The sequence below is a fragment of the Genypterus blacodes genome, unplaced genomic scaffold (genome assembly GCF_046128005.1).
Source record: "Genypterus blacodes isolate CSIRO-AG114 ecotype Tasmania unplaced genomic scaffold, CSIRO-AGI_Gbla_v1 ptg000070l_1, whole genome shotgun sequence".
In the NCBI taxonomy this organism is placed as follows: Eukaryota; Metazoa; Chordata; class Actinopteri; order Ophidiiformes; family Ophidiidae; genus Genypterus; species Genypterus blacodes.
Window position 1 is genome coordinate 4,447,061 of NW_027466880.1, and position 23,292 is coordinate 4,470,352.

The following is a 23,292-nucleotide window of genomic DNA, read 5'->3' on the forward strand; positions in this document are numbered from 1 at the left end:
ATTACTATTGTGTTTACTATTTGACAGCCTTTATTTTTAGTTCCTGTGGAATAACCTCAATCTTGAAAAATGTGAATTTGTACAACAGAATGAGGACAGTGTGTTATCCTCACGGGAGGGAATTTTAATACTTGTAGCATTTTGATATGATATTATTTTACTGCACAGTTTTGTAGGCGCATAGCGTCTTCGTCTTACACTGAAGGCAGTGAAGTGCTGGTTTTCTAATTGAACTCTAGCCTACAAGTCTGTTACAATTTGATTGAGTTTCCCCAGAAGTAAATCAGGTGGCGGTGGCGTGTCCTTTGGTCACAGGACCATGTGTCTGTAATCAGTTAAATTTAGTTCAATAAAAAACATTTCTCTTGGAGTTGAACTTCACTGAGCTGGTGCAGGCTGCATTCCAAACCATTTATGAACATTTGCAGCATGAGGCCAACTGCCTCCTTGTTCAGAGACCTGCACTGTACTTTTCTCTCCTGCGCTCATCAGTGCGTGAGTCACCTCACGTGTCGCAGTTTGAGGTTTATTTGTTTGCTATATTCAGTTTTTTCTTCTGTATTGTCAAAACAATGAGCAACACATATACTTAGATGGGATTAATATGACTCTATTGTTCACCATATGTGATGTACATGACTCATTGCTCTATATGGGAAAACGTGAGGAACTTATTGGTGAGATTGCTTACACAGATTGTAAAAGTCGACAACGATCCATGATTAAATCAACTTTGGTACTTGGCGCACACCTACACTGTATTCTGCAAGTTCCATCTGATGGTGTTAGCATGATGTTTGAAATAATAGACTTATTGCATTAAATGGGACAAGAAGTAGCAACCAGGATGGAAAACATTAAGAATAATACATTAACTTATACAATCTTGCTCTAACAAATTCATACTTTTTCTATATATTCTGAGAAATGCTCAAGTAAGCAAGTTATGAATGAGGTACATCTCATGTTGTTTAACTTAGCCAAAACTGATGTTCCACGAATTTGAAAACCTGACCACACTGGTCCTATCCTGCTTATCTGGTGTCATCAGTACTCAACAGGCCACTCTCAGCTATGACCACTGTTTATTTGTGCAGAAAGAACATTCCTCATACAACCACCACACCCCATACTGCCACTGTTCACTCAGCCATGTCCTCTACAGTTGAACCCCAAGCCCTGGTTTCCTGTTAGTGTTCAGGACAAAGTGCTGCCTGTTTAATTGTGTGCTGGTCAACTTTTACCTGATCTCTGTTTTGGTGAATTCCCCAGTGTTGCTGGTGCAGTATTGCTGCAGTGCCGTCTTGGATGTCGTAGATTCAGAAAAGTCGTACAGAGACTCACAGTATCAGATGAACATGTATTTGCAGTACTGTAATGACAAACAGAGCGGATTAGCAAGGAACCCAGCATGGAGGGATCAGTTTATGTGTGTGAGAATACTTCCTTTGAATGCAGGGAGCCGTTCTAGGATGAATGCTTGGGTTTGTGAGGGTGGTATTGACTATCTGGCCCCTGCTTTGAGTCTCCCATTATATGCAGCACTTCTCGCTTGTTAAGTGTTGCAAATCTAATCAGGCTGAAAGTTGTTTTCTTACAGAGGGGCCTCGCTTTAGGACCATATCTTCCCCAAACTGTCAGACTGACTGTAAACAAAACTTAAATGATCCCCTACAACACAAATATAAACAGCAAAACACTTCAGAAATGAATACTTTTGACCATTTTCAGATTTTACACTTAAGATGCCTTTGCCTTTCAGATAAATGTCTTTTTTGCAAGATAACCTACCTGCTTTCTTGTTATCACAGGCGGGTTAAAAAAGCAATACAGTCCCACCCACTATGTTTAACCAATTCCAAGATCACGGCTTGTGTGTGAGTGTTTGTACCAGATGGCTTCCCAGCATAGAACACGGGGAAACATGAGTTATATTCCCTTTGTGTTCTCTCCGTGTTAACCTGGCTATAACATCATACTATGGAGAGCTTGCACCTGGATCTGGCAACAGAAAAAAGAGGTACAAGCTGAGGCCTGTACCTGATGAACAAGAACATCAGATTTGCTTAGGGCTGTTCAGTTAAATTCTAAAGCAAATCTTGCTTACATAATGTTTTTCTGCCACAGGAGGTGAAAGGTAACCCAAGAAGACTCGATTGGCACCCATCTCCTCTGTGTTAATTCTGTTCTATTTCTGTGTCTGTTAAGAGGCCAGGGACACAACAAGGTTGACTTGGCAGTGCCACACCGGTACATATGGGTGTTTGGTGGACATTCTGGGCATGATTCCCTTTCTCATCACCACAGGTTGCTGAGGCACAAACAAACATGATGGGGAAAAATAAGCTTTCTGCAATGAGTCAACTCGGGAAAAGATTCAAAGCTATGACGAGTTCTTACCAGTGAACCTTTACTTTCAAACGTAGTAGACTTGAAGAGTGTGGGGAACAGGTGGGCTCGTCTTTGCCACAACCTCATGTGGTCATTAGGACAGAAGAGAAGGGGGCGTTGTGATTTATTGGATATTTTGAGGCTTTATCCTAGCACTACCCTTTTGCTTTGATGTTGTAATCAGTTAAAGTTAAGACTGTGTGACAGGCTTAACCCAATGCTCATGATCCCACATGGATTTGCTTGCACAGTTAAGGATATAGATGAAAGGCAACATAACGGATAGCATGTCCTGTATTCTTTACATTGTACCAGCAACTGTGGTTCCTTATTTTTTACGCCATGATTTAATCACTATGATTTAATGTAGACGACCTCATTCTCATAATGTTAACATTCATTTAGAATATGCTAATATTCTTATTGCTGTCTCTGTGTCCCTCCCCTCTTGGCTTTATTGTCTGTGTGCATTGTGCTGAGCAGGCTGTTATTAATTGATGATTGTCCAGCTAGGTGTGTGTTCCTTTTGGGACCTGCTGATTCAGTCCTTGATGTCTTACTGAGTTTGTGCACCTGTCTCCTAATTCATTTGTCACACACACACGTACACACTCTTGCAACCCCCACTCCTAACCAAGGAGATGACATCAGTGCTGACACACATGTACAGATGGATAGATGTAGGGGACACAAACATTCACACTCTCTCCATATGGAGAAGTGGCCACTTTCGTGCTTCTCGGCCTGTAAAACAGTGTGAGTTGTTTACAGCTTGTCTAGTTCATTAGTATTTGGGTGTGATCTAATGCATCATCATATCCCGTTGATAAATGATATGTTGTCATTTTCAGCTAACGGCTAAAATGCTATGCATGTTTTCTCTTTTTTTTCTGTAATTCAGCTCAGATTGGGTGGAGATCCTGGAGCCACGCTCTCGTGAACGTATGTTTGTGAACCTGACCACGGGTGAGTGCGGTTGGGATGCCCCACCCGGCGTTCCTGTCCGCCAGTCAGATGGCAACCAGTGGTGGGAGCTGTTCGACCCGCACAGTGGCCGATTCTACTACTACAATGCTACTGGCCGCCGCACAGTCTGGCACAGACCCCAGGGAGCCGATATAGTACCCCTATCCCAGCTCCAAGCTATGAAGCGCTGCACTGAGGCCAAACGGGCTGAAGGGAGTGTGGAACGGCAGTACCATGGGACTACAGGGAGCATGGGCAGTGTAGGAAGCCAGGGGCGCTGCTCCCCTCTCCCTGAGCAGGATAGAGATCTCCCTGTCCCCATAGCCCAAGAGATCGACGAGAAGGAGGTTTCCAACCCTGACCTAGACACAGATCGCAGATCACAGGGAGACGGCAGCAGCACTGAGCACAGCACGGATGGTAGCAAAGAGCCACAGAGGTAAGACTGATGAAGAATCTACACTACAGTAGTAGCTGCTACAGAAAGTCTGGAAAGGGAATTGTGCTTAATTATTAGTGGATCAAATTACCAGGAGAAAACAGGCTAAACGTGATCCCAGCATGTGGCATAGTGAGTCATAATGACTTTCAAATGCTGAGTCCACATGAACCTGTAGGATTAGTTTGACTTTTGACCAGTCACACTGATCCCAAACTGCTGTGTTATTTTCATTTCTACTTGTCTGAACATTCCATATGTCCCATATTTCCATACTATTGCTCATGAACTGTGCTCAGGCACTTCAGCAAATTGCAACCAAATGGGGCGAACGGCCAGTCATATTACAGCACACAAACCTTTACTCTCACTTGGGATATTGGTGCAGGGTGTCCCCTAACAGTAAGCCATTCAGAGACCCCATCATGTGCTTGTTGCCTTGTCCAAACCACAGCGCCCCGCCCCCCTCCACAAGGCAGATTCCAGACGTGCCACTTCTATTTCCCCTGGCACAGAGCCATTGGGTCCATGTTGGTGTTTATCTGTGTTTCTCTGCTCTGCTCTTTTGCTGAATTAATTTCCCTTAAACAAACCTAAGCCAAAAGCCATGGACGACTGCAACGCCTCTTATGGGTGAGAGCTTAAATGTGCATGCATGAGAGGCATGTGAGAGAGTGCTCTCTGTGGTTAATAACAAGCAGAACCACTACATTCCAACTGCCTTTAAACAGGGCGACCCTGGTATGTTTTAGAGGCTCTTTCTGTGGTGACGCTGGTTCCTCCTCGCTTTTCCTCAACCCAACCTGCGCTTGGATGTCTCTCTCCTGACCCTTGTAGCTCTTGGGATGACGTAAAGGTGAAGGGGGAACTAATTGGGCACCCAAAATATTTAATGATACTACATGACTGTGTGAGCAGCCTTAAAACACCCAAAAGGGTCCCACTCTGCTCTAGTGACTCAACCTTTCCCAGAACCCAAAAACAATAGCCAGCTGTGCTCTAAGAGGAAAGCAGAGCAGACATCAGCCCACAGAGGCTTGATACTCGATTTAACCATATGGCCCCTCGCATGCTCACCACACTTCCTTAGTAGGTAATTAGAAACCACCACACAATGTGCAGAGATGGTAGAATGTGACAGCTTAACATTGATGTAAACAAAATCAGACATCTGAACGCGAGGTTAGAAGCTTAGACATGCTTTGTCTTCACTTATTGGCCAATGGAGAGACTGAATTAAAGAGTTGTAATGATCACAGTGGTTTTAGTGTTGTTAATCGTTTGTGCCACACAGATTCTGAAAATCTCAGGGGCTTTTTGAGCCATTATTCTATTTTCTGGCTTTCTTGTTTTTTTTTCAGTTTCGATGGTGTATTTCTATATTTAAGGTTCCTCTTTTTCAGGCTTGAAAGTACAATCTATTTAAGAGTTTTGCCATGTGCTTTTCCCTTTTATTTCTTCAGAGGAAACATTTGACATGTTATGCCTTTTAGACAGGGCTATTCTTTGTTGAGATGGGACAATCCCAGCTCTAAAACCAGTTTCCTCTTATTTTTGTGCTCTGAATAAATGTAGGGAGGGGTCATAACAGATAATAGAGTTTCCATGCAACACGCCCTCTGTATTATTCTCAACAATGTTGGATTTATTCAGATTTCTTTCTCTTTCAGTCTCTTTGTGTCTTCAGAAGCTCATATCATTATTTGTTTAATCTCCTGCCTAAAGTACGTGTAGACACAGGAGTGTGTTTGTTGACTTGAGTGCCAAATGTGTTACTCATTTACAAGTTCTTATCACATTTCCTGGGAATTTTGGGTACTGTGAGCCCAGTTCATCATGAAAATACCCTGGTCTCCAGGAGTGAACATGACATGACACAAAGTCATTCATCCGCATTGAATTTTATTCACATCTATGTATATGTTCATGGGTGCATTGTTTCCCATGTTCTCCATTTCACCATGGAGAACATATGATCTGTGCGTGGCGTGCCCAAGTTCACTGTGTGTGGGCTTCCTCCCCTACAGCTTTCATGTTACTGGAGACATGCTGGGTTTGAGTGGATGTTAAATGTGTGTTGAGGATGCATGGCAGCGTGGTGTAAAGCCAGTCAGAAGTAACCCAAGTGGTTCACATCAGGGTCATAGCACTCCTTTGTCTTATGGGTTGGCCTGGGGGCTATAATGGACCACTAAACAGAACAAAGGTCCTTACTTAAGCCCATTTGTCCCCCAGGATGGACTGAGAGCTTTCTCTGAGCAGGAAGTTTAGGTATGCTGCATAGTGAACACCAGATGACTAGTATGTACCCTCTTATTATGCCAGTAATGATATAGCAGTGCTTCAGTAAACTACTGCATTCCGTCTCAGGCAGTCAAGCTGACATTAGACACTCAAAACTCGCCTTTCTTGATTGTTCACTTGCTTTAGATTCCATGGGGCAGGTTTGGAACACCTATAGAGATACTACATTACCAGGGACAAGCTAAATGTGGTTTCTTCATGTCACCAATGTGTTCTGTCAATCTTGAGTTGACCAGATTCTTCAAATGTAGAAATGCAAAGTTGATGAAGGTTTTGAGGAACGAGATTTAGGGGAATTTTCAAGCAAAGTTTTTTTTAAACACAAAAAGTGAAACAAGAGCCACCTTCATGTTTCAAGTTTATTTGTCATTTTTAATGTGCCTGTGACAGACCTTGAGTCACAGGAGGAGAAATTGCCGGTCAGTTTATTTAGGAAATGAGGAGGCGTCTTATAGGGTAGATATAGCTTCATGCTTTTAACGAGTCACACATTGTCTCCATGTTTACAGTGGTAGCCCAAACCTCCCGTGCTTTCATCTCCTGCCACTCAGAGGATGTAACCACAACAGTTTTACACACGCTTGAAAGACTAAGAGTTGTTTTATCTCTACACTCCTGGTGTGGTAAGCTCATGTTTAGGGTGGTGTTTTGGGTACATATAAAAAGTTGTGATCCAGTTGTTTACCTAAGTGTTCTGTCTGCTTGCTGGGCAATGTCCTCGTTTCTCTTTATCTGTACGCTGTTTCAGGACATGTTCTACTTTTCACTCTCCCTCTCATTTATGCAAACTTGGCAGCATCTTAAAGAACTAGATTACAGAGCTTCAGTTTTATGGGTCTTAGTGATGCGGTGTATTCAAAACTTCCTTTGTTTTATTTTAGCTACCATTTTTCAATACTATTCAAATTCGAATGTTATCCTTTCTGGTGCTTTGGTGTGATGGAATAGTCACTCTGTCTGTATCATGCAGAACCAATTGCACCTCATGTGAACATGTGACATCGCAGTGTACAGAGGATGGCTTTCAGTGCTGTCATGCTTCAGTCAATACATTACTATGTCATGTTTTCTGAGATATCTAAGATGGGGAGGTAGAGAGCATTAGACTGAAAAGAGTATCTCTCTCTCTCTCTCTCTCTCTCTCTCTCTCTCTCTCTCTCTCTCTCTCTCTCTCTCTCTCTCTCTCTCTCTCTCTCTCTCTCTCTCTCTCTCTCTCTCTCTCTCTCTCTCTCTCTCTCTCTCTCTCTCTCTCTCTCTCTCTCTAGACACACTCTCAAAATCAGGGGCACACTGGTTTCTAAGTTGGGCCTGTCCTATCCCAGTGGCCATACTGAAGCCCTGCACTGGCACTTCTCACAGGGTGGGTCTATGGGAGCCACAGACATGTACAGCTGGTAGACATCTTGGCTCATTGAGGGGAGGCGTGTCACTTCAGCTGTTGCAGGACAGCTGCCTTTGGCGGTGTCTCTTGCTTCCAGCTTTTTGACCTTAAATTGATATTCTTTAATGCTGATCCTTGATCTGCTTTATTGTAGATTGTCCAAAAGTAAAAGGGTTTGATGCTCATTTGAGCACTGGCATAGTGTTTGCTGCATTTTCCTCCACGAATCCGCTTTGTCTTTTCGACTTCCTTCCTCTATGCAGAACACACTGATTCTGTTGGGCTTTGCTCTGAGGTGTTTGTGTAGCAGAAGCCCGACCTTCAACCTCATTTCCTCTTTCTGTCCAGCCAATGTTAATAATAAACCATGTTTTTCAGACTCCACTATTCAGATGGGGTTTATTTAAGAACTTCCAAATCCATATCCCCATCCGCAAAAGTGAGTCAGCTGATGTCTTTTCCAACTACTAATGCCAAGCAGGAACATCTGCTAACAGAATATAACCTATAGTATGTTCAGTCAGTCAATGAGATCTGACCACATGAATATTCAGAATGGTGATATAGCTATCTGAGAATGTCTTCTTGGGTGTGAGACACCAGAGCTGCTAAGACTTATTGAATTTTGCTGACCATTAAGTCGATTTGCTGACCTTTGGGTCAATCAAAGTTTTGGTTTCCCAAGGGCCTCTAACTTCATTTTATCTTCATTTTCTGTATCTTCCTAAAGTACTCACACGCCACTTTCATGTTCTGAATGAGGGTTTGTGTGTGCGTGTGTAAGCGTAGATGGCTGAACTAGAGACGATTGCCTTGCAAACAGCAAAATATGTACATATTATTAATATGCCATATAACCATTACCATACTACGTATTTACTCTACCAGTGGTAATGTCCCATCTTACCCCCTGTTATAAAGCTGTGACCCCTCCTTCCACTAACATTCAATAATCACCTCAAAGGCAGGCGGTTAGCATGTAACACACCCTTCTTAAACAACTTTTGTTGTTTATCATACAGCAGTAGCATTGGGGTGAAGTTGCAGTCCGTGTCAGTTGCATAAGAGTCTGTTTACCCGACTGATTTAGACGGTGAAGATCGCTCTCTCTTCTCTCTCTCTCCACACACCATTGCTGTCTTTGAGGGAGGCATCTCCGTGACGATGGCACAGCCATGCATTGTGTGAGGCTCCCCACACTACCTCAGAGGCCCCTGAATGATCCCTAAGGAATGCCAGCATTCCTGCTCATTCCCTTGCTGCACTCTCCCACGACTAATCCATACCCCTTCTCATTTACACATGCTCTCTGCCTCTCCTCTCCTCTGTCTCAAGCTCTTTTCTCTTTCCCCACCGTTTGTTTCCCCCTTCGTCTTTTTTCCCTCACCATTACGCTGTCTTTGCTTCTCTTTTGATCCTTTGATAACTGTTTGTTATCATACTTTTTCCAGTTTGCCTCTGTGGGGAGAGATTGGAGGCTCAGGATAGAGATTGAAGACCGTATGCAGCCTTACTATTGGAGTTTGCTGCCATTACCCATTTGATTATGATGATCCTCACACCAAACTCTCTGCTAACATTCACCAGACAATGCAGGAGGGGTGAACATAATAGACCTTGACAGGAACAATGACATGCAAACAACCGAGACAAAGGCTCACAAAATCCCTTTCTCCCAGGGCTGGGATTTGAGCAGTGTTCCTCACAGGCCTCTAAATGTGGTTAGTGTCACGGATTACAAGACGGGCTGTATGATTTTATTAAATATCTATTTTATTAAGGATATATATATATATTTATATATATAGATATATACTGTATATAATAAGAGCGATCATTTACGAGTATGGACAGGCAGGAATAATAATGACGGCTAATTCTCACTGACGTATCGCAAAACATGTGTCTCACCTTATTGAGAGGCTTGATTCCAGAAAGATAAATTCCCAATGCGTAAAGACACTTTTTGTGAAGCCATATATAAGCCCCTTATAAGTATGATTTCCCCCTTGCGTGTGTGAACATTGCATTAGGCATTTCCTGTTTGTATTATTTTAAGGGAAACCCCGTTCCCAAACCTCCAGTGGCCCTCTTCGAACAGGAAGTAGCAGTCACTTCTTTCTTGGGGTCAATCCTCATAAAGTACATCAACCACCCACCCACCCACCAAGAACACAGAGGACGAGTTTATGTTTTTCACTTGAGCGCGACAAGATTGTTTCATTTACAACAAACTTTGATTTGTTCATGGATAACAAATGTGAAATGTGATTTATTTGCATTTGTGTGTGGTCCATTATCATCTTTGTCTGTTCAATTATTTGAAACCACATCCATATATAAGTTTTCCCTTCGAGGTAACCAATCAGCTTTGCATCAGGCATTAAGGATGGAGTTATTTTCTAGCATTTGCCTAGAGTTGGTGTTAAGATGTGTGTGTCCCCCCCCCCCCCCCCTCCTCCTCACTGTCCCTTGACAAGACCAGAGTGAGAACACCACACCGTTACAGAGGGCACAACAGCAGCTTCTTATGTTTACAGGTGACACTTATCAAGCACCCTCACCCTCCTCCATGTAATCACACACCCTCACACTCCTTTTAACAAATAAACGCTGGTGGTTTTGTGGGGGAATGGAATCATCACAGCCCCTTGTCTTCACACGTGTCTGTCTGTGGATGTGTTAGGCAGTAAACTGGTTTGTTTGGTCTTTCTGTGCTCCGGTGGCACTGAGGTTGGGGCTTTGGAACAGGGGCTGTGGCAGCGTCTTGGTGCTATGCCAGGTGGCTGAGACACAGCTGTTTGTAGGGCCAGGATTGCATATCTGTGGGACTGTTTGAAGATGACCGCCTGTTTATATTCAAACCACAGAGGTGGTGTGACTCACTCCTGAGACTGTGGGTGTCAAAAGAGGCCGAACGCTGAGGAGTAGCTTCAAGGACTGAAAGGAAGTTGGCCGTTGGGCCTGAGGACCTCAGGGGAATTGTTTCTGTATTGTTCTACAGCAGTGTGGGGAGGAGTGGGCGGGGGGTCACTCCGCCTCCTTCCCCCCTCCTCTGCGTCCTCTTCCTGCCCTTACAGCCCGACTCTCTACTGAGTTGTAGTGGTCTTGGAAAAAGGAAGCCTTTGAAAACAAGCTGTGTTTGTACATTAATCTGTGTTCATGTTTGGATTTAAAAAGAGAGAAGGTGGTTGACTTTGACCCGCGTAATTACCTCACCGAATGTTAAGGGGAGTTGTTGGAGGGAGAGAAGGTAAGTGTCGCAAGCTTATTTTACCTTCAGTCGTAAAAGCAGTTTGACCTTTGATTATTTGAATACGTCGGCCTTCTGTTCTCTGTGCTGCGTCACATGTCCTGCCCTGCCCAGGCTAGCTGCCCGCTGTGTTCAAACAATGTCTGCTTTAGAGACACTGTGGTTTAAAAGGACAAGTTTTTGATCATTGGAGGAATGACAAGTCCCGATTACAGTGAAAGATTATGGGGTGACCTAGAGAGTACAGGGCAGAACAGACCAACGTGACCGGATTGATGGCAGACTGTTCAATGCTGCTGGGATTAGCTTTGAGCCGTCGGGTTTGAAGTTGGCCCAGCCACTCAACCCTAAAGGAAAATAATTAACCTTTGAACCCCAATGTCAATCTTCTGAGCTGTGAACTACTGCAATTCTGACTTCTTTCACATCAACGTTATTTCCTTGGAGCCTACTGTATCGCCTTCCAAATGTGCAGCTGCTTCTGATAGGACACTTTTACAAAAGTCTATTGTCTACTACTAAAATCTACACGTACTACTTCACAGGCACAAAGCAGCAAACAACACCAATTACTTTTTTCAACTGTGTGTATGTCTTCCAAACCTCTCAGCCACAGATGTTGTGAGGAATTATGGTATGGTTTCACAGAGATGTGTAGTGTTCTTTGACTCTGTATTTTTAGATCCATGCTTTGGACAGCACACTGGAGTGATTGTCCCATGGGTTTGACAGAACAGACTATTGTGGCCTGCCAGACTAAAAATGGAGCAAAGTGTCTGAAGGTCAATGAAATGTTCGTAGAAGAATTTATGGATTCCTGCTCATTTTCCTAGCCCTCAACTTTCTAAAGTAGATGAAATATAGGGGAGAGCTTGATGCTTGACCATACTTGTATTTGATGACAATGGTTCTTTTGTTTTATGACTTTATGTTATTTCTTTAAATGATCTCACATCTCATCCTGCTCCATGTTTTGTCTTGCTCAGAGATCCCTCTCAAAGATGGCAGCCGGCACCAGGCTCTAAGGCGGCCATGTTGGTGAAAGTGAACAGCATGAGCCGTACCCAGCCCAGTCCAGCCTCGCAGAACCTCCCACACCATAGTGCAAACAGCAAAACCAACACCTTCTCACTTCAGCCCTCCGTCAGCAAGATGCAAGGAGGACACGTAAGCTCCACTCAGGGATATAAAACTGCCCCTTCCGGCAAGATGGCAGCTGACACACGCCAAGCCCATCACCTGAGAAAAGGCAGCAATGGCAGCTTCTGTCTGGTGACATCAGACAGTAACCATCCCAGTCCACTCCTGCACAGGTCACAAACAAGCACACCGCGCCCTGTCTCCCCCCAATACGGCTGCACGCCTCCCATTTATGATGAGCCAGTTTTAGACTGTCCCATATATGATGAACCCCCAATGGACATGGAGGTAGAGGGGGCACACCTCTACAACGGGCCACCTCTGTCTCGCCTGACACCCACCCATAGCCTCCAGAAGCCCAGGCTCCTCCAGCATCCTGGTCCCTCTCACCCAGGCACTAGACACAAGAGGAACCCCTCTGCCTCAGACTACAGTCCAGCTGGCCTGGAGTGCATTAAACATATGATCAACGTGGACCCTAAACAGGGACTTCTATCAAGCTCTCCCGTCCCCACACGTAGCCCCTCCCCTACCTCCAGACAGGACCCTGTCATGACCCAGCCTCTGCCTCATCCACAGCCTCATCCACAGCCTCATCCCCAGCCTCATCCCCAGCCTCATCCCCAGCATCAGGCCCAGCCTCATCCCCAGCATCAGGCCCACTCTCTGCCCCAATCCCGAGGACAGCCGAGGGACAAAGAGCCAGGGACCCCAGGGCCAAGTACACTGGACAAGAAGCAGAGCTGGCGGGCCCTGGAGGCCACTGTGCAGCGTGCAATGGAAGCGCGACACAGCAGACAGAGCAGCCAGGCCTCACAAGACTTTCCCAATTCGACGCCACAGGCCACAGCAAACTATCAGGACTCTGGTTACTCCACTGGCCCTTCGCCAAGCCTGAGGAGGAAGAGCAGGAGGAGGGTAGGAGCTGGTGGTGGTGTAGGTGGCAGGCCGGGTTCAGTAGGCAGCAGCGGGGAGCTGTGTGCCCTCAATGAGAGGTTGATGGCCGAGATGAGGGAGGTGGTGAGTCGTTCCAACACAATGAGGGAGGTCAGAGCAGGGCTGGAGCCAGAGGTTGGGGTACGGGGAGTCTTACCAAGAACATGCTCCCCCGCAGGTTCACTCAGGTGGTATGGAGGAGGAGCAGGGTCAGCGGGCAGGTGTGCTTCACGAGAAGACCTTGGTGAGACTGCCCGTTCACTCGGTCGGGCCAGTTATCAAGGAAATCCTGCATTGTCCCCGCTGGAAATACCAGGGAGGCAGAAGAGGACCTTTGAGAAGGTGGACACCCTAGAGATGAGCGTCACTAGCCAGGCCAGCCTGTCCATACCAGAGACCCCAGGACCTCCCTCACAGGTAACTTTGAATCCTGCGCATGCACATAATATAACATAATACCTTATGGCTAATGTCATATTACAGCAATTTCCTGCTTGATTAAGAGATCAACTGTGTTTTATTATGTAGTCTGTTTAGCTTAGAGCTGATTTCGTATCGTTTGACTAAAGGTCCTCCGATTCCTGGTGTCTCTTCAGATTCACCATCAGATTAGGAAAAAATTAAGTCTCGCCGTGTAAAATGAGACTCAGTTCTGCCTGAGCGTCTGTCTGCATATTATGGAAGAGTTTAGCTGCTGCTTTTGTATTGTCTGCCTGGTCCTCTGAGAACATTAAGAAGAATGGAATGGATCGTTTTACAGAAAAAGTCCTCATGACTGTAGGGAAAAATATTTTATCCCTGACAACACAATAGGTATGGTTTAGTTTTCCATATGTAGAGTATATATCTCTTACACAGCACATCACTGAAGTAAACCTCATTCAGTTAAAATCTTACTTCCTGTCCAGAATTTGGGCACAGAACCTAGGTCAAGGGAACTGTTAGACAAGACAAATTAGCTATGTAAGTGCCAGAAAGTGGGCAGCTCCAATCCTCACTATGTTACAGTGGACATACACCAGTTCCATGCTTCCACTACAACGGCACGGATGAAACTTGGATTCTGCGGAAAGAAAATGTAATCTCTGTAATGTGAAATCTTCAGCGAGTAACTGGCCCCGGGACGTTAGCGAACAAACTGACTGAAGGCCACAGTCGCAGCGTTACCTGTCATCTTCTTAGCACCGTCCATCTGCTCAGCTCTGCAGGTGCTGTATACTCGGGTGCCAGTTCAGTGCCCGGCCATACCAGGCTGCAGAGATTCAGGACATGGCTTCCCTCAGTCAGGAAGGAAGACCGCTGTGGCCCATATGGCCCAGGCTTGGCTGGGAGGGAGAGGAGGGGGAGGGGGAGGTGGGAGGGGAGGCAGAGCAGTCCTGAGGGTTATGGGTACCACTACTGTAGCAAGAACATAATACAGCCAAGGAGCACCATGTGGGCCCCCTAAGTCTGTCCTGGAATGTTCCTCAGACATGCTGTTATATCGTTCACACACACGTACACATACAGATTGTCTTGCACAGCAGGACCATGTGGAATTATACATCCTGCTTGTTCCATATTTCATCATTCCTCTTCTTCAAAGGGTGTATTAAAATGATGATGATGGGGATTATGATGTTTGCCTTCAAATATTGAGGACACTTGTTGCTCTAGTCTGCACACAGCGAGACTAAACTATGATCTCTGTAAGCTATCTGTTTAAGGGACTTTATGAAAGTGACCTCTGTCACCCGTTGGAAAAACAACCAATTGTAAAAGTGCTATACAGCTGTATAGACACACTGCCAAAGCTCAACCACAGAGCTCAACCGCAGAGCTCCGCTAAGAGTTTGTTGGAGTAACCCAAAATCTAAAATCCAGCTTGTCTGGCACTCTCTCGCTCCACATGACATCAGAGCTTCATTGAAAATACGTCGGTATATTTTATGTTCAGTGAGTAAATATGAGCTTTGATTCCCTTTCTGGTCTCATGTTGTTGCTGGCTGTTTGCAGAGTTACTGGCCCTGCGTGTAAAGGGAGATGTGGTGCTCCTTATGGCCATAAACTCCATGATAGGGATCACAGAGGAATCCTCTGTGGAAAATAGCTGTGTCCTGCTGCTGTATGTATTCACCTGCTGCTGCCCGGGTTCCTCTGGATTTATGGAAGGTTTATTGTCTGGCATTAGGAAATGAGTATGCCAATCCTGCAACTATGCCCCCTTAGCCTTAGCACTGCAGAACAAAAGGCAGTCCAGCTCTCACTGTGACAGTGCAGCTGTACACACACACAGTTTGTACTTTGCTGCACTCTTACCCCTCCCTTCTCTTTTTAACACATTTTCTTCTCTGTCCTACCTATCCACCCCTTTGCCCTTGTTCCCCTGCAGGCTGGCACCCTAAAGTTGCAGGCGGAGAGTAGGAAGAAGGGTACGGTGGATGGGCGGACCGCCTCACTGGGCCCCCACCGCCCTGCTGTCCAGGACAACAGAGAGGGAAATGATGGGACAGGAGGGAGGCCGAGAGTTTCCTCCTACCAGCTCTCCTACGCCACACTGCGGCAGCCCCCACCTCCAGACATGGGCATGGAGGACTGGGCGAGCAAGCACCTTAACATGCACACACAAGGCCTGTTTCGCCGCCGCGTCTCCATCGCTAACATGCTATCGTGGAACCGCGGATCCATCAAAAAACCCATGCTCGTCACCAGCAACCGAGCTGTCAGGAAAGAGGCCTGTGAGATGTTCAAGCTGGTGCAGGCCTACATGGGGGACAGGCCTTCCCGTCTGGACCGTCGCCATTGTGCCCTGCTCATCATTACAAAGTGCTGGGACATGCCGGGACTGAGGGACGAGCTGTACGTACAGCTGGTCAGGCAGACAACGGGCAATGCCAGCCCCAGAAGTTTGGCGGCGGGCTGGGAGTTGATGGCTGTTAGTATGGCCTTCTTCGCTCCCTCACCCAAGTTCCGCTGCTACCTGGAGGGCTACATCCAGAGACACACAGAGCCCACCAGCGACAAGAAATGTGAGTCTGAGACTGAGCAACAGGGTGGGTTACCTTTCTTTCTTCTGTCCCTCCCTGTTTTGTTGTCTCAATGTCATCAATCGTCTTCTATGTGAGCCAGGACTCTTCATCCTCATCATATCCTGCCTTCCTGGTTTTGTTGTCCCATTGTAATTTAACATTACCTCTTTAATATGGCCATGATTAGCACAGTTTTGTTTCTGCTTGTTTTATTTAGGTAGTGATGATTTAGGGATGATAGCTTTAGTGTTTATTTGAGAGATTAAAGGTGTATCTTGTGTTTTCCACAGTGACTCAGTTCATAATGGAACAACAGGAGCTAAAGCTCAAGAAGAATTCAAAGTCCAGAAAGAAACGAAAACAGAACACAGAGGAGGAAGAAGGTAAAAGCCTTTGCTCTTATGTTTACTCCTCACTCTGTTTAATATTGCTGTAGGGATTCTAGCTCGTCTGTAATTCACATTTGTTCAAGATTATCTCTTTGACAGAGCATAAAGAAGGTAGTCAAGGGAGCACCGATATGTTTTCCTACTGAGGAGCTGTTTTTAGCCTGTAAGCGATACAAATCAAGCATAGCGCTCCCAGTAGAATGAGCGCTCAGAGTGGGATGGAAAGTTCCGTGCTATGCAGTTTGTCAGATGCTGGTGTTCGTGCAGACACAAAGAATAGATTTCACAGAAAGTGGGGCTGAAAAAACTATGTAGGATGAGAATTTCAGAGGGCTCCCTGTAAACACAAAGGACAGCTCTGTGAAGAATGTCAGCGTTCCCTCTTGCCAGTCTAACATCTCATGTCAGGCAGCCTTTAAAGGATACCTACTCATTGTCACGTGTTCTCATTACGGGAGCCCACATTGCTCGTTGTGATGATGTCACCTGAGAGGAACCCAATCATCACCCTGCAGAAAACCACTGCGGTGGCCTCAGACATCGTAGTTAGTGAGTCAGACACAGAGCTTTGTGCTGAGCAACACCAAATGACTAAGAGGTAAAAGAGAAAGCCCTGTTCAGAGTTCTGACTCACTCTTCATCTTCTTATGGCCTTCTGTCTTGTGACACTATTATTAGTGAGGGCCAATTACTAGAAACATGTATCACAAAAACCGCCTGATGAGGCTTTTTTCCCACTTAATGTATTGAAGAGCTGGAACACTGCACAGTCTGTCTGAGCAGCTGTGAGCTGCTGGGGTGGGAATGTGTGTGGGAACTGAAGTGCTCTTGTCAGATGAGACCTGGTCTGGCCAGGGCTTCCAATCCAACTCCTCAGGGCCCGTGGCCCGGGGCCCATGTGGCTCCAGCCTGTGCTTGCATGCGCTTAGACTCACCTCATAAATAATAACCAAGATGAGGCTGAAGTTGTCTCTGCGTCCTTTAATGGCTCTGTGTGAGGACGTGTTGACGGGGGTCATGGCATTTTCAGCCTGGTACAGTACACACAAGCTCATAATGATCTATGATTTCTCCGGGGCATTGGTTGCCTGGTTGTTGTTTACACCTAACCTGGTGTAAACATACACCACGGGTTGCTTTGAAACCCTTTCTCACTGTGGAGCAAGTGTCTGCACTTGTGCTTTTCACCAGTAAGTGAACCTTTCAGGGGCAGATCAAGCAACAAAGATCAAGGGCATATTATTGGTCTGAACTCTCTACGTAGTTCGTCTTCTTGTAGTCAAACTGGTTCAAATGAATGGCAGTAGTGTACATGCATGGGAGTCACCTGTTTGCTATTAATGTAAGGTCTTTGCTTTGAAGGCATTTTGTGTTTAGGGGGGGCGGTCAGTGTTTTGAAGTGTTTTCAAGTCCCAACGCAGAGTTTCACCATCTGGCAGTAGTTTGGGTACCTGATACAGTGGAGACTCAAGGAGTAGGAATAGACCCTGCGAGACCTGAGAGTGTTTGGTGTAAACGCCCTGTTACCACAGCAACAAAAGGGGATGGGGATCATTCCTTTATGTGAGTGCAGACAGGGACCCAGACAGTGCAGGTTGTCTCGTTGCCTTTTGTTTGAGAAACTGAAATGTACATTTTTCAGAGAAAGCGATCTAGCTTTACTGTAGATCGCGTCAAATTATATGCCACCTCCAAAAACATCTAGTTCCTCTAATGCAGTCCAGCTCTGAAATGGATGTGGAGCTCCAGCAGACACACGAGGCAGGTAGCAGACAGACAGGGAGCCTGTGGAGTCTCATTCTCTGTGGTGGCCTTTAAGTCTGTGTGCGCTGATGAATCACCAGGAAGTGCATGTGCAGGCTGGATTCTGCCGCTAAAGCTTTGGTTCAACAGCAGTAAATCTTCCCTCAGCTTGACAGTTTAGCAGTGCCTGTTCTAATCCCCCCATATGCCAGAATCGCACCATCAACGCGTCTGTCCAATTACCACTGCCTGCCGTACTCTGTGTGACATCTGTGGGAAAGCGCTGCCTCTCCTGTTTGTGGGAAAGAATGTGAAGCTTGTATTATGTTGTATGTTCAGTAGTAATGCCTGAAGCTTAAGGGTTTTACATAAGGGTATGGCAAGAGTGCGTATTGTTTCTTGAGGCATTGTTTCATTTGCCTCTCTTCTTACCCAACAGGCCTGCCCATCAGCACATATGCAAAGTTCTGCTATAGGAAACTGCAGAAGGTGGCAATCACAGGTGGCAAAAAGGTAAGCTGCTCGTTTGATCAGCCAGATTATTCCATCTGCACGTGACACATCGGTACAAAACCTGTGATTCACTACTGAGTCATCCCAGCCGCCATCACACGGAGAGGCATAATTACAGACACGCTGACACAGTCACAGGTAGATGCATAAACACAGGCTCAGTCATAGTGCGCTCCAGATGTAAACACACATTCAAACAGCTGCAAACTCAACCGCGATTAATATCCCAGCCCCATGGCGTGTTCAGGTAGTAACTGTTCCCCTCTCATCCTCTCCCCACCAACCCAGGGGCTCCGCAAGCCCACCTTGGAGGAGATCGACCACAGTAGGCGGGCCATCGTCACTCCCTCGCTGTTTGGCAGTTCCCTGGAGGAGGTGATGGAGAGGCAGAGCGAGCTCTTCCCGGACAGGAAACTACCCTGGGTCCAGGTCCAGCTTTCCCAGTATGTCCTGGCACTGGGCGGGGCTCAGACAGAGGGAATCTTCAGGTACGACGCACCCACCTCAGCCAATTACAGGGCTCCACTTCAGTCACATGAATTGTAGAGGTGGAGTCAAGGAGTCAGAAACTTGAAAGGGTCTGTGTGTGTACGTGTGCTGTGTTGTATGTGTACTGTGTATATACCAATGTGTGTGGTCCCCTATGTAATTGCATTTCAGAGCAAGTTTCTCTGTGTGCAGTAAACAGGACAGAGAGAACAAACATGGCCTGCTGTGCTCCTCACACCAGCTAGTCTGATTTGACACTTCATAATATGTGTTTACGTTACTTCATTGTGCTTTGGCTCTGGCTTACAAGCACATGGGAGCCTTACAGCAAGGTGACGTACAAGAGTTTATACTGCAAATTAAATCTGTAAGATGTTGTTTCTTTACACCAAATGTACACACAGAAGATCCCGATGCCTCCTGAGCAGGGACACTTCTGAGCACTGTGTTGTTTGGACATATTCTGTTTTTGTTGTGTTTCAAGGAAATGTTGGTATTTCTTGGTATTTTCAAAGTCCCTAGGTCACATTTGAAGCCATATTTCATAGGATTTGCTAGATTTCTTCGAATTGTTCATCTATGGGTGTAGGGCTCCCTCTAGTGGCTGTGTGTGTTAATAACTGTCCTGTCCACAGAGTGCCTGGAGATATTGATGAAGTGAATGCGCTGAAGCTCCAGGTGGACCAGTGGAGGATCCCAGAGAATCTCTCCGATCCCAATGTTCCTGGTGAGGCAGAATGGATTAGTTTGATTCATTGTTGTGTGTGTGTGTGTGTTTGTGCATGTGTATTAAGAGCCTTTCTGTCTGGGGCAGCTTCGCTGATGAAGCTGTGGTATCGAGAGCTTGAGGAGCCTCTCATACCCATGAACTTCTACAAGCAGTGCGTCAGTAACTGTGATGACCCGGTGGCAGCCATCGCAGTGGTGCAGTCTCTGCCGGAGCTCAGCCGGCTGGTGCTCTGCTACTTCATCCACTTCCTGCAGGTAACAACCACACTGAGAGAGAATTGATGTAAACTAGGTATTATCTATAGTACCTGTAAAAAAAATAATTCCACATAATAGACACAAATGTAAAAATGAATAAAGATCTATTAATAACTTGCTAATAGTGCAGGTCAAATGTCAGTAACTTGCGCCTTCCTGCCTCCAGGTGTTTGCTCAGCCTTCCAATGTCGCCATAACCAAGATGGATGTGAACAACCTGGCCATGGTGATGGCCCCCAACTGCCTCCGCTGCCAGTCTGACGACCCGCGCATCATCTTTGAGAACACGCGGAAGGAGATGGCGTTCCTGAGAATGCTCATCGTTCACCTGGACACCAGTTTCGTCGAAGGCGTGGTGTAAAGCACAGAGAGCACCTGCGGCATTCGCTCAACTGAAACACTGTCTCCTTTAAGAGCACACTGGAAACCCTGACAACAGGAGGAGGAGGATGCTGAACACGGGACACAGCAGCCCTGCAATGTTACTGTCTTACCCAGAGTCCAATCACATCACCTGAGGCCTCGCTGGCTTCAGACTCCTAAGTGACTTTGTGTGTTTTCTAACCGCTGCATGGGAAATCAGATTTTCTCTAATTTCTTACTGAATGAGTCGTACCAGAACTTTACTGTACAACGTGAAATTCTAACAGTAGTGAAACGGATTCACACATGAATACAACAGAGGTTAGCCACCTTATTTATAGCAACTAAAGTCAGGTGTGTTGCCCCCTTTTAGTCTGGCTCTCTGGTTTCATCCGTGTGTGTGTGTGTGTGTGTGTGTGTGTGTGTGTGTGTGTGTATGTGTGCATGTGTGTGCGCGTGAGACCGAGACATAACATTCTTTAATCCTGTACAGAAATTGAATTGTCATATTCTTATTATTGTCTTATTAAGTAGCTTGCCTGTGCCGTTGTCAATAGTTGTATTGATAACTGCCTGTTGTGGTCGTCTCATATTTCATTTGACAGACCTCTTTGTTTATTTGTATGGAGTGCAAAGCCTGTTTCAAAGCACAAACTGGAATGATGTGTGGAATGACGATCATGACGAGTTCAAAACACACGCATACATGGAGTTGCTTTGATTTTCCAACTCAGAACCCTTAATAGAGATGAGCGAGTGTACTAAGTGTGTATGTAGTTGGGTAGTAACTATAACGTGCAAGCTTGGTTATTCAACTGATCATTTCTTTTATCTTTGAGAAGTCTTTCAGGCTGAGATTGTGTTCTTCTCTGTTTATGGTCTGTATGTTTTTGGCTCAGGTCTTAAAAACGGGTGGATGCGACACATTTACACGGGCTCCCTTAAGATAATACCACAATCCCCTTAGCAGAGAGAGGACTAACTATCAATCATTCTCAGACTGTAGATGATGTTCAACCTCTTAGGCTTTGCCAGTGTAGATAAATCCATTGTGTAAATAGTATTAACTCTCTGAGGATATTCTAATGATGATCCAGGGTCAGGGTGGAGTTTGTTGTTGCCTAAAAGAGCAATAAAGTGTGTTTTTGTAATTACTGTTCTCTGCTGTAACGGCCCACATTTTGAAAATAGGACGATTCAAACCACTATCGATGTGTGTGTGTATGTGTGCGTGTGTGTTACATGTGTGTTTGCATACCTTTTTGTTATAATATGGAATGACTGTCCTCAATTAAAGGTTTGTTCAATTGTAGGTTGGCTGGCTTGGGTTTCTCTTTCACTATTCTGCCTCAAACTCAATGAAATGGAAGAGCAAAATATATTGAAGTGCCAAAGAACATTTACACAACACAACAGCTTGACACAGCATTTTAAATACTTAAAGCAAAACTTCGATTCGTTTATGAACGTGTCGCAAACTCTTTCTGTCCCATCTCAAGCTAAAACTTACAAACACTGAACATTCGCTTCGGCCTGCCAAAACCCGGGACTGCTCTCCCAATGCAGCTGTTCCGGCTCACAACGACAATGCGTTTCTGTTTTTGACCACCAGAGGCTCATCTACGGTATGTTTTCATTTTGGATTAGTTTTTGAGTTGAAAATTAAGTTTATATTCATTAGTATTTGCTGTAAATAAAAATAACACTAGATTATCTTCTTTCGCAAAGCTTAACCCTGCGTGCTGTCTCGCGCTCTGTGTCATAGCACATAAACATTACACACAATGTCAAGTAATGCCGGCACACGCTAAAAGATAATGATAATAATAATATGACTCAAGATTCCAGATAGTTTGTAAAACATACCCGAGCACGTCATTGTTGTACCGGACAGTTCCAATTGAAACCTATTTGGTGTCAACATTTACCCATGTTTCTATATTTACATTTAAACCGTGCGTTTCTTATTGACAATGACGTCAGTTATTTATCATTTGGTGAAATCGTTCAATATGTAAATCTGTATTCTGTAAAATACTTTGAGACATTGTATGTGATATTGGGCTATACAAATAAACTTGACTTGACTTTTAGATTAACATAAATGCATAAATAAAAATTTGAAATCAATATGAACTAAAGCATTGCTGAGTTATATCGAGTCCACAGTAGTACATTTGTTTGACGCCGCTTAGTTGACGCCGTAGTATTAAAGAGCGCTTATTGTGTGTAAATAGTGCGATGGTTTTTGACGTCAAACTGGATCACAAACCACAAAAACCATCGATGACGAAGAAGAGGAGGAAGGAGAACGTGATGTTATACAGCTATAATTGATTAGCTGCGACCATGAGTGAGCCTAACAATCTAACTGATACTGAGCAACCATGTTTAACAAGAGAAACAATGAAGAAGAGGATGATTCTTTCTACTGGAAGCACACGAACGACTGGACAGATAACCTGGAATATAACGAGGACATTGAAACAATGGACATGGATGAGACATGTCTCATGGACTCATCCATGGATGACTTTGACTTGTCAGTGAAAGACATTCATATCTGTCCACTGCAGCGCAAGCGCAGGCGTTGTGGGATCCCACCATTGATGTTAGAGACTTTAACCCCTGTGACGCCGCAATTCTACGTCATGAAGATCACAAAGAGGAGAATGATCAGAAGAAGTGACAAGAAAGTGACAGCTGAGAAGAACCAGACATGTTCCCACATCAGTCACTCCAGATCACACAGAGTCACAGATGGAGATCATCAGGGCAACAAGCCAGGATCGAGACCTTGGAGAGACTGATGCTGATGGAAACAAAGCTCTCACTGAGCAGAGGCAGGACACAGGCTGAGGAAGAGCTCAACAAGGAGAAGTGGAGCCTGCAGAGAGACCTTACTGATGCTGCTCAGGCTGGATCTCACAGGCAGATGATGCTACTCGTCCTACAGCTTTGTGATCACTGAGGAACCTCAGTCAGGTACA

At 45.3% G+C, this 23,292-nt stretch overlaps 1 protein-coding gene across 3 annotated transcripts in view; it reads left to right on the forward strand.

Annotated features, from left to right (window-relative positions):
• Nucleotides 1-21,614, forward strand: part of arhgap46a (Rho GTPase activating protein 46a) — a 28,531-nt gene extending 6,917 nt beyond the window's left edge. Inside the window, exons 2-10 of one of the 3 annotated variants that reach the window (XM_076156461.1) lie at nt 3,293-3,796; nt 11,721-13,227; nt 15,182-15,842; nt 16,109-16,201; nt 18,390-18,463; nt 18,752-18,951; nt 19,588-19,679; nt 19,767-19,936; nt 20,106-21,614. In XM_076156461.1, the coding sequence (XP_076012576.1) occupies nt 3,293-3,796; nt 11,721-13,227; nt 15,182-15,842; nt 16,109-16,201; nt 18,390-18,463; nt 18,752-18,951; nt 19,588-19,679; nt 19,767-19,936; nt 20,106-20,300 (3,496 nt within the window). In that variant the 3' untranslated portion in view covers nt 20,301-21,614. Of the gene's footprint in view, nt 1-3,292; nt 3,797-10,528; nt 10,735-11,720; nt 13,228-15,181; nt 15,843-16,108; nt 16,202-18,389; nt 18,464-18,751; nt 18,952-19,587; nt 19,680-19,766; nt 19,937-20,105 lie in introns of those variants that run through there. The other 2 variants (XM_076156462.1, XM_076156463.1) reach the window with 2 other exon arrangements.
• Nucleotides 21,615-23,292: the final 1,678 nt, after the last annotated feature.